The sequence below is a fragment of the Penicillium argentinense genome (genome assembly GCF_028826775.1).
Source record: "Penicillium argentinense strain IBT 30761 chromosome Unknown utg000005l_segment0_segment0, whole genome shotgun sequence".
In the NCBI taxonomy this organism is placed as follows: domain Eukaryota; kingdom Fungi; phylum Ascomycota; class Eurotiomycetes; order Eurotiales; family Aspergillaceae; genus Penicillium; species Penicillium argentinense.
Genome location: NW_026622664.1, coordinates 5,488,477 through 5,503,807, shown reverse-complemented (window position 1 = coordinate 5,503,807; position 15,331 = coordinate 5,488,477). Strand labels below are relative to the sequence as shown.

The 15,331-nt window shown below is 53.2% G+C and overlaps 6 protein-coding genes across 6 annotated transcripts; 5 read left to right on the top strand and 1 right to left on the bottom strand.

Annotated features, from left to right (window-relative positions):
- Positions 1-241: 241 nt before the first annotated feature.
- On the top strand, positions 242-1,206 carry N7532_006861 (HPP family protein; the record flags this gene model as incomplete). Its single annotated transcript, XM_056619355.1, has 2 exons — positions 242-535; positions 628-1,206. The coding sequence occupies 2 exons, from the start codon at positions 242-244 to the stop codon at positions 1,204-1,206; spliced, it is 873 nt and encodes a 290-aa protein (XP_056475514.1).
- A 562-nt stretch (positions 1,207-1,768) lies between these two features.
- N7532_006860 (ATP-binding cassette family ATPase ARB1) lies at positions 1,769-3,664 on the top strand (the record flags this gene model as incomplete). The annotated part of the gene is made up of 3 exons (XM_056619354.1): positions 1,769-2,326; positions 2,395-2,997; positions 3,035-3,664. 3 exons carry the CDS (start codon positions 1,769-1,771, stop codon positions 3,662-3,664), a joined length of 1,791 nt encoding a protein of 596 aa, XP_056475513.1.
- A 665-nt stretch (positions 3,665-4,329) lies between these two features.
- N7532_006859 (TFIIH complex kinase subunit CCL1) lies at positions 4,330-7,048 on the bottom strand (the record flags this gene model as incomplete). The annotated part of the gene is made up of 6 exons (XM_056619353.1): positions 4,330-4,578; positions 4,635-5,267; positions 5,329-5,589; positions 6,228-6,387; positions 6,451-6,728; positions 6,785-7,048. The coding sequence occupies 6 exons, from the start codon at positions 7,046-7,048 to the stop codon at positions 4,330-4,332; spliced, it is 1,845 nt and encodes a 614-aa protein (XP_056475512.1).
- A 757-nt stretch (positions 7,049-7,805) lies between these two features.
- N7532_006858 (proteasome regulatory particle base subunit RPT2) lies at positions 7,806-9,382 on the top strand (the record flags this gene model as incomplete). The annotated part of the gene is made up of 4 exons (XM_056619352.1): positions 7,806-7,808; positions 7,873-7,938; positions 8,000-9,068; positions 9,129-9,382. The coding sequence occupies 4 exons, from the start codon at positions 7,806-7,808 to the stop codon at positions 9,380-9,382; spliced, it is 1,392 nt and encodes a 463-aa protein (XP_056475511.1).
- A 416-nt stretch (positions 9,383-9,798) lies between these two features.
- N7532_006857 (WD40 repeat domain-containing protein) lies at positions 9,799-11,575 on the top strand (the record flags this gene model as incomplete). The annotated part of the gene is made up of 2 exons (XM_056619351.1): positions 9,799-11,122; positions 11,145-11,575. 2 exons carry the CDS (start codon positions 9,799-9,801, stop codon positions 11,573-11,575), a joined length of 1,755 nt encoding a protein of 584 aa, XP_056475510.1.
- Positions 11,576-12,326: 751 nt separating this feature from the next.
- N7532_006856 (DUF803 domain membrane protein) lies at positions 12,327-14,883 on the top strand (the record flags this gene model as incomplete). The annotated part of the gene is given in 4 exon segments (XM_056619350.1): positions 12,327-12,722; positions 12,745-13,324; positions 13,380-14,229; positions 14,241-14,883. 4 exon segments carry the CDS (start codon positions 12,327-12,329, stop codon positions 14,881-14,883), a joined length of 2,469 nt encoding a protein of 822 aa, XP_056475509.1.
- Between the last annotated feature and the right edge of the window lie 448 nt (positions 14,884-15,331).

The following is a 15,331-nucleotide window of genomic DNA, read 5'->3' as shown; positions in this document are numbered from 1 at the left end:
GCTTCAGCACTTGCGCCCGCGGAGATATTCGAAAGGTGGTGACGCGGAGGACGGCACACGCAGCGGTCGCAGGATCCACGCGAGAGACAAGAGCCATAGAATGCTTCTTTATAGATCCCTCATAGGGCTGGAAATCCCCCGGGGTTCCTGGAATTCTGGTCCCTGAAAAAACGCCGGCAAACACAGCCACCCGCAAACGGTTCGAGCTGGTCTTTGGCGTAGTCTGCCTCTCCCGTCTGCCATGGCCGAGTCGTCCCAAGAGCGCTCCAAGTCGCTTTCTAGCATCTCAAGCTGGCATTTTGACATCGATCGTTTCCTGAACCCGCTTATTCCAGCGCCAAGATGGCATTTGGTCCCACAGCCCATCGCTCATTTCCTGGGCTATCGAAGTACAACCCCGAAACCGCTGGGTAATGTCTTGGTTGCGTTTTGGTCTATGGTCGGTGCCTTTTGCGGTGTGGCCCTGGTGGCCAGCGTCTCCAAGCGGGTGCCCTCATTCGAGGACCGGAATGCACCAGCAATCATTGGCAGTTTTGTAAGTCAGAGACGGACGTGAAAGTGGTTCCATCCGAGCACATATATGATGAACGCCGGAGGACATATCGCTGACGAAATGACGTGGATCAGGGTGCTGCCGCCGTGATCGAGTTCTGTGCCGTCGACTCGCCCTTTGCGCAGCCACGAAATGCATTTTTCAGCCAGATGATTGCCTGCTTGGTCGGCGTGGGAATCTCCAAGCTCTTTGCCCTCAATCCGAACGCCGAGATGTATACTGAACTTGGAGGCGCATTGGCCTGCGGCGTCACCACGGCCGTGATGGTCCTGACAAGTACTGTGCACCCGCCGGCGGGTGCAACTGCCCTGCTGGCCGTCACGAATTCGCAAACTGTGGGCCTGGGATGGTTCCTATTCCCGGTGATGATTCTGGGAATCACTCTGATGCAGTCGGCTGCTCTTGTGGTCAACAACATCCAGCGTCGATACCCGTTATACTGGTGGACGTCGCAGCCACTCTCCCGTTCCCGAGATGGAGACGTCGAGTCGGACCATGAGAAGCGAGCCCAAATCGGGAGCCATTATGAAGACAGCCTGACGGACATTCCTCGACGCCTGGTGGTGGAGCGCAGCGATGTTTGGGTGCCCGATGGGGTCTTTTTGTCGACAGAAGAGAGGCAGATTCTGGACAAGATTAGCGAGCGGCTGTAATATAGGTAGCAGCCCATTTGCATATAATAATATCATGATCTTTCGCCCAAGCATACCCATTCTCGAGGTGACTGGTGCTGTTGAACAGACGAAAGCCCGTAGTGGCAAATATGCATTTGATGCCTCAGGCCTCCAAGTTGTGCGGTGACGTCTCGGCCCCAATCAGCGGCGCCTCAGGCTTTGAAGGCCCACCGCTTCAATTTTTTTTCCCCTTTGCCTTCGCATTAAGGATTTTTGTTGTGAAGGGCCGAGGCCGCCATAAAAAAGAGAAGCGCTCGTCCCGTCCTCCACCTTTTTCTCATCGTCCTGCTGACGTCGAGGCTTAGAGATCCTAGGCTTTTCTATCGATAAGGGCTTGCCAACCCCCCACTTCCACTTTCGCCCCTCTACTCTCCGCCCCGCCAGGCGCTCCACTCAATCTTTTTGCATTTCTTTTGCCTTCAATCTCTTCGTTCCTGCCTGAGATACCTCGTCGTTCTCTTCCCCCCTCCTCTCCCCTCCTCAACCACCCACCCAACCCCTCTTTCTCCCCCTATTTTTCACGCTCTCTACAACCGCCATCATGGTTTCCGCCTCCAAGGCCGCCCGTATGGCCAAGCGTGCCGACGAGAAGAAGACCAAGAAAGGCTCCAAGGCCGATGAGCCCGAGGGCGATGCTGCCGAGCAGCCCGCCACCACCGACGAGAAGATGAAGGAGGTCGAGAAGCTCACAGCCCAGATGGATAAGCACGGTCTGTCCGATCGTGTCACCACCGGTGTCCTGTCCTCGATTCCCTCCTCCCGCGATGCTAAGATCACCTCCGCCTCCCTGGTGTTCCATGGCAAGGTCCTCATTACCGACTCCACCCTCGAGCTGAACTTCGGTCGCCGTTACGGTCTGCTTGGTGAGAACGGCTGCGGAAAGTCCACACTGCTCAAGTCCATCGCTACCCGAGAGTTCCCCATTCCCGAGCACATCGATATCTACCTGCTGAACGAGGGTGCTCCCCCTACCGATTTCGGTGCCCTTGAGTGGGTTGTCCGCGAGGCCCAGAACCAACTGGACAACATGGAAAAGCGGGCCGAGGAGATCCTGGAACATGAAGGCCCTGAGAGCCCTATCCTTGAGGATCTGTACGACGTAAGTTGCAAAAACACCTTTGTTGGAAAATATTTCTGATCGAGCATATCCTGACATTTCACCTCCAGCGTATGGACAAAATGGATCCCTCTACCTTCCACACCCGTGCTTCCCTGATCTTGACTGGTCTGGGTTTCAACAAAACCACCATCCACAAGAAGACCAAGGACATGTCCGGTGGTTGGCGTATGCGTGTCGCCCTGGCCAAGGCTCTGTTTGTCAAGCCTTCGCTGCTTCTGCTGGACGACCCCACTGCTCACTTGGATTTGGAGGCCTGTGTGTGGCTGGAGGAGTACCTGAAGAAGTGGGAGCGCACCCTGGTTCTGGTGTCCCACTCCATGGATTTCCTGAACGGTGTCTGCACCAACATGCTGGACATGCGCGGCAAGGAGCTCCTCTACTACGGTGGTAACTACGACTCTTACCACAAGACCCGTAGCGAACAGGAGACCAACCAGATGAAGGCCTACCACAAGCAGCAGGAGGAAATCCAGCACATCAAGAAGTTCATTGCCTCCGCTGGTACCTACGCCAACTTGGTGCGTCAGGCCAAGTCTCGTCAAAAGATTCTCGACAAGATGGAGGCCGATGGTTTCATTCAGCCTGTCATCCCCGACCGTGTCTTCACTTTCCGTTTCGCTGAGGTCGAGAAGCTGCCCCCCCCCCGTCCTGTCATTTGACGATGTTAGCTTCTCCTACTCTGGCAAGTGGGAGGACACCCTGTACGAGCACCTCGACTTCGGTGTCGACATGGACTCTCGTACCGCCCTGGTCGGCCCTAACGGTGTCGGCAAGTCCACTCTGCTGCGTTTGATGACCGGCAAGCTGAGCCCCATTGGTGGCCGTGTCTCCCGTCACACTCACCTGAAGCTCGGCATGTATAGCCAGCACTCCGCCGAGCAGCTTGACCTGACCAAGTCTGCTCTGGAGTTCGTCCGTGACAAGTTCCCCGAGAAGTCCCAGGACTACCAGTACTGGCGCCAGCAGCTGGGCCGCTACGGTCTCAGCGGTGAGTCCCAGACCGCCATTATGGGTACCCTGTCCGAGGGCCAGAAGAGCCGTATCGTCTTCGCTCTGCTGGCCATCGAGTCCCCCAACATGATCCTGCTGGACGAGCCTACCAACGGTCTTGATATCCCCACCATTGACTCCCTGGCTGATGCCATCAACGCCTTCGACGGTGGTGTTGTCGTCGTGTCTCACGATTTCCGTCTGCTTGACAAGATCGCCAAGGACATCATGGTTTGCGAGCACAAGACCGTCCGTCGCTGGGACGGCACCATTGGCGCCTACAAGAACTACTTGCGCAACAAGATGGTGGATGCCGGTGCTGTCTAAAATTGACTCACTATGCATGCTCAAAACGTTTTATACATATTTTCTTGTTTCAAAACCCCCCTGATGACGACGAAATGTTAGACGAGAATTAAAGGAATTGCAATGCCAGAAAAGTTCAGCCTCGTGACCGGGAAAAATGGAGCATTAGCATTGCTCATGGGTTTTTCTCTTATGATGGGCACGGCGCTTGATTTTTTGATTCATTTTCTTTTGTTCTTAGATCGGTGGTCTTCCTGTCTCTTTTCTCTTTTCTCCCCTTACTAGATTCTTGGAAGATCTGGGCCTGGGGGAGCGATATCTTTTGTTTTTAGTTGCTGGTCATGAAATCATTCCCCCTCTGCGCATGGTCATTTTCGCCTGTGCTGGATTTTCTTTTTCTCAATTCTTCTCTTCACTGCAAATGTAGTACTTTCGTAGTTGTTCCTCGGACGGCGCTTGTAATATCTACTTCCAAGTCTGGTTTACATCTTTCTTTGTCCTCTTACACTACTGGAAAACTGAAAAGTCTATCCAGGAACCTGCATGACCCAATGCCGCCTGCCTGCGTAATCCGTCAGCAGTTTTACAAGTACCTGAATCAACAGGAACATGGTGAAGCTCATTTTCAAATTGGCATTTATGGCCAGTCAAAGCGCTATCGCGTAAGGTATTTTGGAATCAAATGGTCACTTAGTCCGATCAAGCACAAGCTCGGGGCCAAACAGATCCTGGGAGCCACGCTGTTTCTGTTCATCGAGCTTTCGTTTTTTGGCTAACCGTTCTGTCTCGCTTTCTGAGGTCACCTGCCCCGAGTCAGTGATAGCAGCCGAAGTTGGAGGCTGAGCAGAATCTCGTTTTTGTGAGAGATTAGCCTTCTCGGGGTTTTGGCATTTATAGAGTTTCTTCGCAATCCGCTTGAGGTTTTTCATTTGGGCCTCGTCGGAAGAAAGGGGGTGTAAGCTTGTAGAAGTGCGGAGCAGTCGGAGAGGACCTTGAAGACCTTAGTGCGCATTTCGTAGAGCGGATTTTGAAGGCCGGATGGATTTGTGCTGGCAGCGGTGGGTGTGATGGGTCCACCGAGTTTGGTATCAAGGTAGAATTCGGCCAATGGTCGATCGGCAAGAAAGAAGGCTGAGAGCCAGATTTGTGAGGGGGTATAGAGGAAATATGCGTCGGTCATCTGCGCCGCAGTCTTGAGCAGCTCGCGTGTGCCGGTGTGTGCGCGCCCGATTCGATCGGTGATAGAGGAGGACGGAGTAGGTGGTGGTGCAATAGAAAGAAGTCCATTCTTGAGGCTTTCTGGAGTTTGGTGTGGTTGGAGGGGTGATGGCTGGCCCTGTCCTTGCGCAATGGCTGAGAGTTCCATGACACCGCCTTCAAGTCCGCGCAGGGGATGTCGGACATCGAATGAGAACCGAAGGCCCTGCATAAGCAAGAACTCGGGAGCAACCACCTCGTCTGGGGATGGCTTGCCGGGTATCCCGTCAGTGAAATGCCGCAGCGACATGTAATAGTTATCGGTTTTGGTTGCCAGGAAGAGCGCGCACGCCATAATTGTTTTCGGGTGGTATGTCATTGGAGAGTTGGTCAGATAGAATCGACGAAGGTATTGAATTGCGGTCGCCTAGCACAAGAGTGAATGGGTTAGGACATTTCCTGGATCGTCGCGATCCTCTTGGACTTACCCGGACGGCCGTGGGCAGTGGAGGCTTGTACTCGTCGCCCAATTCCAGGAGTGTTTCACAGTAGTAGCGGACAAAAACCAACTCCTCTTCTGGTGTCAAGCAGTCAACCGCTTTTTCATCGCCTACTTTGCTTTCCGCATCGCTGCCGGTCTGTGGTGTTCCCGCCGCGGAGGGCGTGGCGGACTGCCGAGCTTCGCGAGCTCGGCGCAAGGCGGCTCTGACTCGCTCACTAGCCACCGCATTTGTTGTTGCTCGAAGCGTCTGTAGAGCGGGTTTGGTATACGACCACAGCCGGAATTGAGAAGAGGTGCGGTAAATGTCGTCTTCAATCATGGTGCAACAAATGCCTGGCGCCGGCGCAGGGAAGCTGAGCTGATCTTGCACGAAAAGCGGAGAGAGATTTCGATTCGAGTTGCAGGTGAAGGGAAGAACTTGCGAGGACTAGCGATTTGATCGGTGTTTTGAGCGAGACTGCTTGTGCAGCACGAATGAACGGAGTGTTGGCAGTCGGCGAGGTCTGATTGTCATTCGAATTCGAAATGGAGCCGCTTTATCGATAACAACTCGAAGAGGAAATGGCTGCGAGCCTGAGGCATTCAACTGAGCAGGAAGCAAGGCCATTCCAAATTATTCGACATTATAGATTCTCGATCAGGATGAGCTTAGAAACCCCATGACAAAGGTGATAGTAAGTGGCTCTAGAGGCGCTGTTCAGCTTTAGTTTGTGCAACATCAAAACCACCAATCGATCATAACTACTACTAGTTACAAAATCTGGAGATGCACGTAGATCAGATTCCTAATCCATCGTATTAATACATGTATGTAGATTCATTCCATTCATCAAACATTTGAAATCTCCTTAGGTATTACCTCGGGAGAGCAGTCTATTCTCCGACGAGTCGGGCAGTGACATTCGCCATGACAACTGGATCCAGCTCATAGTCCTCGCCTGCGTTGCGGTCAACTTTGACCTGTTGAAAGGCATCAACCACTTGAGCGACATCGAATCCCATATTACCAAACCGATCAACCAGATCCTTGTTGTATCCTTGATACCTGAAGAGGGGCGATTAGGTTGCTTCAACGAAGTTGGCTGATAATCAGAAATAGGTCGCTTACCGAGCGAGATTATCTTCTTCGGTTGCCACCTGCGTGCTGGCCACAGCATCCTGAGTTTCTTCGTCGGGCTTCGGCGGAGCACCCGCATAGAGAACAGTCCATTTCCGGGCAACACGCGCAAATTCTGCGGGCGTGTTCATCATCATCTTCGCGACTTCGGCATCCTGGGGGTCCTTTGGCTCAGGGGTGCTCAGCAGTTGCTGCAGGGAAAGAAGCGCCGACTTCACGGTCAGGACAGGGGACCAAGCACTCGAGAGCGTATCGAGACAAATAGCGCCCTAAACAGAGAGTCGTTGGCATATGGTATGAATTTGTTACGGAAGGATGTACTCACGGTCTGGCTGCTGATGTTGGGATGCCAAACTTTGGTTTCGAACCTCATGGCCGGAGGGGTGAACGGATAGTCGGTAGGGATCTTCACATCGACAGCGAAAGTACCACCTTCATAGGGAGTACCAGGAGGGCCCGGGAATGAGCCGCGGAGATGAGTGACATCGTCCTGGTCACCAAAGGGTTCGATGCCAATTTGCGAGTGAGTGTCCGCGCGAATGTCGGCAATTTCCTTGCCAATACGACGAACACGGTGACTAGCCGCCATGGTGGTGAAAGGAGTGAAGGACGGACTTGGATGGGCGAGGAGCCGAAGACGCGAGCTGAGTATTCAGAGAATGTTTACCTTCTGCCGAAGTAAGGATGAACCACGAAGGTGGTGCCGGCCGGGAAACAGTCGGGATGAGTGATCCGATAAAGTGCTGTCTGAAGACTGAGGAAGGGTAAGAAGTTAGGAATAAATCACCCTCTAGCAAGAGCGGAAATGGGCCACGGAAGTGAATGAAATAGGTTGCAAATGCCGCAGAACGACGCCCGGGGAAGGTGCAACTTGAATATAGCAATCTTACCAGTTGGAGGGAATGTACTATGGGCTTTTTAATTTTCGCAATGGATACGTTGAAAGTGAAAATCAAATGCGTGGAGATATGAAGTGTACCCAATGCTTGCACTTTCTTCAAAGACGACTACCATAAGCCTGATCGTGGCTACTGTCCAAGCTTGAGCGAGCTGCCTCTTCCCGAACGATCGAAAAGTGCGGGATGTGAGCGAGATCAGGCAGCAAGGCATAAAGGCACCCATGACGCAGATATTCGCCTGAGGCATTATAGGTCACGTGCAAGCGGCAACAGCTGCCAGCTCGCTGACCCCCGAGCAGCAACACCGCAGCTACGTTAGCCATCCCTTTCACCCCCAAACCCTCATCTTCGCTACTCGTTGTCGGGTTCAGAAGCTTCAACTCTTCAACACTCATCTCGGCTTTGCTCCGTGGACTTTGACAGCGATCCTGTCGCTGGCTGACAAACATGGTGAGCAACCCTACCTGACTGGCGCCCATCGGGTTTGCGCGTGTACTGACAATCCATCGAACAGGGCAACCAGCAATCGAACATGGGCGGGGGACCCGGTGGAGATGGACGTGATGACAAGGATAAGAAGGTATGACTTTTTTGATCTCATTCGGCTGCTCCATCAATTCACTAATGCCTGCGTCCGGCAGAAGGACAAGCCCAGATACGAGCCTCCTCCACCACCCACCACCCGCATCGGAAAGAAGAAGCGCAAGGCCGCTGGTCCTAGTACCGCCTCCAAGCTCCCAGATATTTATCCTACTTCGCGATGCAAGCTACGATACCTCCGAATGCAACGAGTCCATGACCACCTCTTGCTCGAGGAGGAGTACGTCGAGAATATGGAGCGGCTGCGTAAGGCCAAGGCTCAAGCTACTCAGGGGCCCGTTGATCGAGGTGATCTCGATGTGATGGATCGCAATGCTGATGAGCGGAGTCGAGTTGATGACATGCGTGGCAGCCCGATGGGCGTTGGTAACCTGGAAGAATTGATCGACGACGACCATGCGATTGTTTCGAGCGCCACTGGCCCCGAGTACTATGTCTCAATCATGTCGTTCGTCGACAAGGACCTCCTTGAACCCGGCGCCAGCATTCTTCTGCACCACAAATCGGTATCTGTCGTGGGTGTCTTGACAGAAGAATCCGACCCTCTTGTGTCGGTGATGAAGCTGGACAAGGCTCCTACGGAGTCATATGCCGATATTGGTGGTTTGGAACAACAAATCCAAGAGGTTCGGGAGTCCGTCGAACTGCCCTTGCTACACCCTGAGCTGTATGAGGAGATGGGTATCAAGCCACCAAAGGGTGTCATCCTGTACGGTGCGCCCGGAACAGGAAAGACACTTCTTGCCAAGGCTGTCGCCAACCAAACAAGTGCCACTTTCCTGCGTATTGTTGGCAGTGAGTTGATCCAGAAATACCTGGGTGATGGCCCTCGCTTGGTCCGCCAAATTTTCTCCGTCGCTGCCGATCACGCACCCTCGATTGTGTTCATTGACGAGATTGATGCCATCGGTACTAAGCGGTACGAGTCGACATCTGGTGGTGAGCGAGAAATTCAGCGCACCATGCTGGAATTGCTCAACCAACTGGATGGCTTCGATGACCGTGGTGACGTGAAGGTCATCATGGCCACCAATAAGATCGAAACGCTGGACCCTGCTCTGATTCGACCTGGCCGTATCGATCGTAAGATCTTGTTTGAGAACCCCGACCGTAAGGCTCACCCTCTGTATATACCACAACCCTCGGTTGACTAACATACATTGTTCGCAGAAACTACCAAGAAGAAGATCTTCACCCTGCACACCTCCAAGATGTCCCTTGGTGATGATGTCGACCTGGACGAATTCATCAACCAGAAGGACGATCTTTCCGGTGCCGATATCCGGGCCATCTGTACTGAGGCTGGTCTGATGGCTCTGAGAGAACGACGTATGAGGGTACAGATGGATGACTTCCGCTCGGCTCGGGAGCGGATCATGAAGACCAAGCAGGACGGCGGCCCTGTGGAGGGACTGTACTTGTAAGCTTTGCTCAGTATCAATTGAGTGTTACTGTACTGGAGTCCTTCAGGGCTGGATCTGTGTATTTTAATGGTACCCAAGCGATTTATGGAGACGGCAGACATTGATATATACCTTTGGATTATCCAATTCTGTCTTCACGTTAGCCCGTTCTAACGTACGGTCTGTGAAGATCAAGTTGTAGTTAATCAATTGTAACATAAGTCTTTCTAAAATGATCATGTCGGCACCTGAGAATGTAGTACCACGACACTGGAATGTGCCAGTCAACTTTTATCGCCCCTTCCAATCACTTGATGAGTGATCGATATGCATTTGTGGTGGCAGGTGCAAACACTGCAAACAAGCTCCCGGCGATATCAAACCACCGGCAGGTTCTTGCGCGAGTTCGCTTCAGTCCACTTGACACATCTTGAATCATGGACGGCTTCAGCGAGGAAAGTCTCAGGAAGTTCTTCCCCACCAGCTTTGGCAAGCAGGAAAAGTCAGTCGACGTCGATGCCCAGATCGATAGCTCCAAGCGCAAAGAGGTTTCAGTGAAACCGCCCGCAGGACAGGCAGGGAGCGAACTAAATGCACCCGAAACAGCTGGCGTTGCCGACTCGGAGAACAAGCAAGATCAGTCCAGTCGCAAAGGCGACTCTGACTCTGATGATGATTCGGACGACTCCGATGACGAGGATGAGTTTCCGGTGTCGCATGAGATGGTTATAAAGACGCACGACCGCGCCGTGACAACCATGACCGTGGATCCCTCGGGCGCGCGACTAATAACAGGTTCTACCGATTGTACCCTCAAGCTTCATGACTTTGCCTCCATGACGCCCTCGACCATCCGCGCATTCAAGTCCGTCGATCCCTCGGAGAAGAAACAATCCGCGGCACAAGACACCCATGCGGTGCACTACGCAGCGTTCAACCCGATCACTCCGGGCTACGTTCTTGCGGTTACGGCCACAGCCCAACCTCGAGTCCTTGATCGTGATGGTGACACCTTGGTCGAATTCGCCAAGGGTGACATGTACCTGCGCGATCTTCACAATACCAAGGGACATATCGCTGAAGTAACCAGTGGAGCATGGTGCCCATCTGATGAGAACCTCTGCGCTACAGCTGGATACGATGGGACAGTCCGTATTTGGGATGCCAACGTGGGCCGTTCGCAAAAGGATGTGATTGTGTATAAGTCTAAAGTCGCAGGATCCGCTGGTCGGACCAAGATGACGGCTGTCACCTGGGGCTCACAAAAACAAGGAAGCTCCGATATCCTGGTGGCTGCCGCTCTTGATGGCACCTTGGTTATGTACAACGGTAAAGGCCCGTTCCATCGGCCTGTCGCTGAAGTGCGAGATGCTCACACTCGGGATACCTGGACCAGTGGGTTGGATATCAGCTCCGATGGGCGGCTTGTTGTCAGCCGAGGTGGAGACGATACGATCAAGCTGTGGGATACCAGGAAGTTTAAATCTCCTGTCAATACTGTCACTCATACATCAACTTCTTTCCGCTATCCCACGTCGAATATCCAATTCTCGCCGTCCTCTGCGAACATCATCACTGGTTCAGAGACTGGTCATTTGCACATCCTCAACCCAGGTACTCTCAGGCCCGAGCTGGTCTCCCCCGTTACGCCTGGGTCTCCCTTGATCTCCGTCCTATGGCATGAGAAGTTGAATCAAATCCTGACTGGGTCCGCCAACGCTGAAACACATGTTCTCTACAACCCGACCATGTCGACCAAAGGTGCTTCCTTAGTCATGTCTAGGGCCCCCCAAGCGCCGCCACCTGGATGACGACCCAACTTTCACAACTGGTCTTTCACACAGTATGGCCGGGGACTCGGTAGTTATTGGTTCCAACGGTGTGCCCCATTACAGTGCAGCAACCTGGTCTGCCCGTCACCCGAATGTCGGATTGACAGCGTCTGGTCGTTCTCGAGACCCGCGTCGTCCCCACGTGCCCCAGGTCACTCCTTTCGCCAAATCTCAGCCTGATGAGAAGCATATTCGTGAAAACATTCCTCTTAGTTCCATGCGGGATGAGGATCCCCGCGAGGCACTCTTGAAGTATGCCGACAAAGCCGAGAAGGACCCCATCTTCACCAAAGCATATAAGGAAACCCAACCAAATGCGATCTACGCAGATCTGAGTGACGACGAAGATGGAGGCCCAGAGAAGAAAAAAGCCCGACGATAAGTCCTGAGTGAAACCTTGAACCATGTAACTATAATAAAGTCCTATGAATTCTCATGATTATGCATCCGCTTGTGAGAGCGGGTCAATAGCTGCCACAGCGCTCTTGATCTCCACAGCATACTACCAGTAGTACTAGTACGTATTACGCACTGCATCTGTAACCCGCATCCTGTGACAGTGTGAAGGCAGCAGCTTCTGGACCGTGATGAAACCCAGGCGCATGGGTGTGGCTCCTTGCGCCAGCAGTTCAGGAATGCCCCCTCTTTCTTGGCCGCCGGATGACGTCTCAAGAGCGATCGTCAGAGGAGTTGGTCGTTTCTGTGCCCGAGCTGCCAATGACCAACACGAGCACCGCCGCGCGAGCTTGGGCCTCGGGACTTTGGCGCGATTTGTAACTGCGTGAGGCGCCCGTCGACCGTTTAGCGTGGTGCAAGGAGGGTTGGTGCTGACATAGCATCTCCGCTCCGCAAGCTCTCGGGCGCTCTCGACTTCTGCCTTTCCACACGCGACGAGGTGGCGCGGTCGAAGGTGACAGTCGACGATTCTGCCTGTTCACCGGATTTCAGCATGCTGTCTACTGCGCTTTGAAATGCTGACTCTCAATCCTCGCCCTTTTCTACGTCGACCTGTCGACCGCCGTTATTGAAAGAGCTCCGGAGCTACCGTCGGTAACACCGATTTGGCCGGTAGTGGATGTGATTGAAAGACAACTGCTCTGTATTCGCACTCTACATTGAACCCGCGCGTCTGAATGGATTTCTCTCAGACATCTCTTGGGGCAGGGCCCCTCGCCTCGCTCGTTACTTCAGCTATCGCGACTCCTGTGACCACTCCGTACTTGGTCTCCTATTCACATCATCCTTCCGCCATCTCGCCCCCAGTCCCGTCGCAGCCGCCACAAAATAGCCATTTGAAGATTGAGGGAGACACGGGCGAGTGGTCATCTTTGATCGGTATTATAACTGCTCTGGCCGGCAACGTGTTGATCTCTTTAGCTCTCAACATCCAGCGCTACGCACACCTCCGGATCGCAAGGGAATGGGAGCAAGACAAGGTCAAGAAAGAAGCGGAATGGAGACGGAATCATCCTCATACCGACGAACGGAACTCGTACGGAACCGTCGAGGACGAGAACACCCGCGGCGATGTGCGGGGAAGAATGCGCAGAGAACACCGACGTACGATACAGCAGGATTTTGACGAATATCGCGACGACGTGGATAATCCCCCCTCGAGGAAGGGGTGGCGCCTGGGAATCACCGGAACGACTGCGCGACTCCTTCACGTCCGATCGCACCGCTCGGCCCGGAGACAAGGATGAAGGGTTCGGAGACCGCAAGTCTTACCTCCAGTCCCCCTACTGGTGGGTCGGGATCATCTTGATGTGTCTTGGGGAGACAGGAAACTTCATGGCGTACGGTTTTGCGCCGGCGTCGATCGTGTCGCCTCTGGGAGTTGTAGCCTTGATATCAAACTGCGTCATTGCGCCATGTCTACTCAAAGAGAAGTTCCGACAGCGCGACTTCTGGGGTGTTTTGATCTCCATTGCTGGTGCTGTTGTTGTCGTACTCAGTGCCAAGTCCTCCGAAGAGAAGATCGGCCCGGATGAGATCTGGACCATGATCACTCGTTGGGAGTTCGAGCTTTATCTGGGACTGACAGTCGGTTTGATTATCGGGCTTATGTGGGCTAGCTTCAAATATGGAGCGCGGTCGATCCTCATCGATGTTGGGTTGGTAGCCCTGTTCGGTAAGTACCTTTCCAGTCTTTTCAATGCAAGCTTTCAAGTTAACATGCCAAATAGGCGGTTACACAGCTCTCTCCACCAAGGGCGTGTCTTCGCTTCTGACATTTTCTCTGTGGCATGTCATCACATTTCCCATTACATATCTCCTCGTCTTTGTTCTCGTCTCCAGCGCTCTGATGCAGATTCGGTACATCAATCGCGCCCTGCAACGTTTTGACTCTACCCAAGTGATTCCAACGCAATTTGTCCTGTTCACCTTGTCCGTTATTATTGGAAGCGCGATACTCTATCGCGATTTTGAGTCGATGTCAGTCGGGCGTGCCGCGAAGTTCGTTGGCGGCTGTCTGATGACTTTCTTGGGTGTATACTTCATCACCAGTGGCAGAGTCCGCTCTGACGATGAGTCCACTTTCTCGACCGATGATGAAGAAGAGGCCATTGGATTGCTGCATGGGGAAAGATATCAAGACCGCGTTGATCTGTCACCCCCGGGCCAACAGTTGCGAGCTCCAAAGGGTCCACAAGCTGCTCCCGACTTCAATGAGGAATACAGAGACTCTCCTTCTGGATCTCTCTTGAGCCGTGGAGTTGATGGGATTGACGACGAACAGCCGACGCCTCGCGGTATTCTTTCGGCGGCTTCATCTTCTCCAGATGGCTCATTGCCGTCCGAATCTCCCCTTTCAGGCCCATCATTTGAAGGCCCATCTCCACTGCGGCCCCCCTCTCGGATGTCCAATCCCTGGGTAGACATCCATGAGCAAATATCTGGGTCTCCTGGATCCGACCCTGAAATTCATCGCCCCGTCACACCCCCATCGGCTGAAGACGCAATCCAAGAATCTACAGTGCTCCTTCGCTTCCCCCGGCGCCTGGAATGGAAGGGTCCCCGTCGAATGGTAATACAGTGGCTGTTAGGCGAGCATCGACTCCGGCTGGAGGAGATCAGCCGCCGCTTCCCGATCGAAGCCAAACAGCTCTCGAGACGCCTACTCGAAACGCACTTCGAAACTCCATCTCGAACAAATTCTCGCCTGGTCCTCTTCTACCTACTCTTTCCGGCGGTTTCAGCGCTGTAGTTGCAGAGTCTCTGCGGCGTGGCGAGGGAGGCCCTTTTAAGGACCGCGTGAAGCGCAAGTTGGGACGCCGCAAGCAGTTGGACGGCGCGTTCGATGGCGTTCGTTATCAAGATGGTCCTATTGGCGGCGACGGTACAGGCAATGATACTCCCCTGACGATCGCCAACGCTAGACTCCAATCGGCCACGAGCCTTGCTACCCCGACTGCAGACGCTGGTCGCTCAACCCCTGCTCTCACCACCGAATTGTATACCACTGCAACTCAAAAATCCAACGAAGTCTCTCGACTTCGTAGCTTCAGTGACTCATGGAGCGGTGGGCTCGCCTGGTTGGGTGGTGCATTGCGAACTACCGGCCGCCCTGAGCAAGCTATTGCTAGTGGTGCAACAACACATGGAGCTGCCACACCATCAAACAATGAAGGATCTCAGGGGGGCGATCATCCTCGCCATGATTCAGACGCCCCCGCCGACACTCGGTAAGCGCAGTGCAGCAAGGGGGAACGTCTTTCAAGCCCTATTCTTAAGGGCCGTACATGGAGAGTGGCTGGGTCACTCCAAATCATATCACATACACCCTTTCATACTACTCTTAGACTTTTACTCCGTTCATCCTTATTTTTCATTTTCAAAGCTTCTTCCTGGCGGGTTTTAGGTATACCAATTTTTGCGACGGACTTTTTTTGGATTATAATTGGCATTGCATTCTGCGGGGTATATTCTCTTAAGGCATTTAATATCTTTTGTTGTCATCATACCAGGAACCTTTTTTTGAAGGAGCGGATTTCATCGACTACTTTCTCGCATGTTTATATGTGCTATTCTCGCCACTTTTGTACAATTCTCTATTCTCCAGTCCCGTCCAAACAAGTTACCTTATTTTCAGGCCGTCCAGTTCCCGGTGTTTTTCTCGCTTCGAACCTGATCGAAT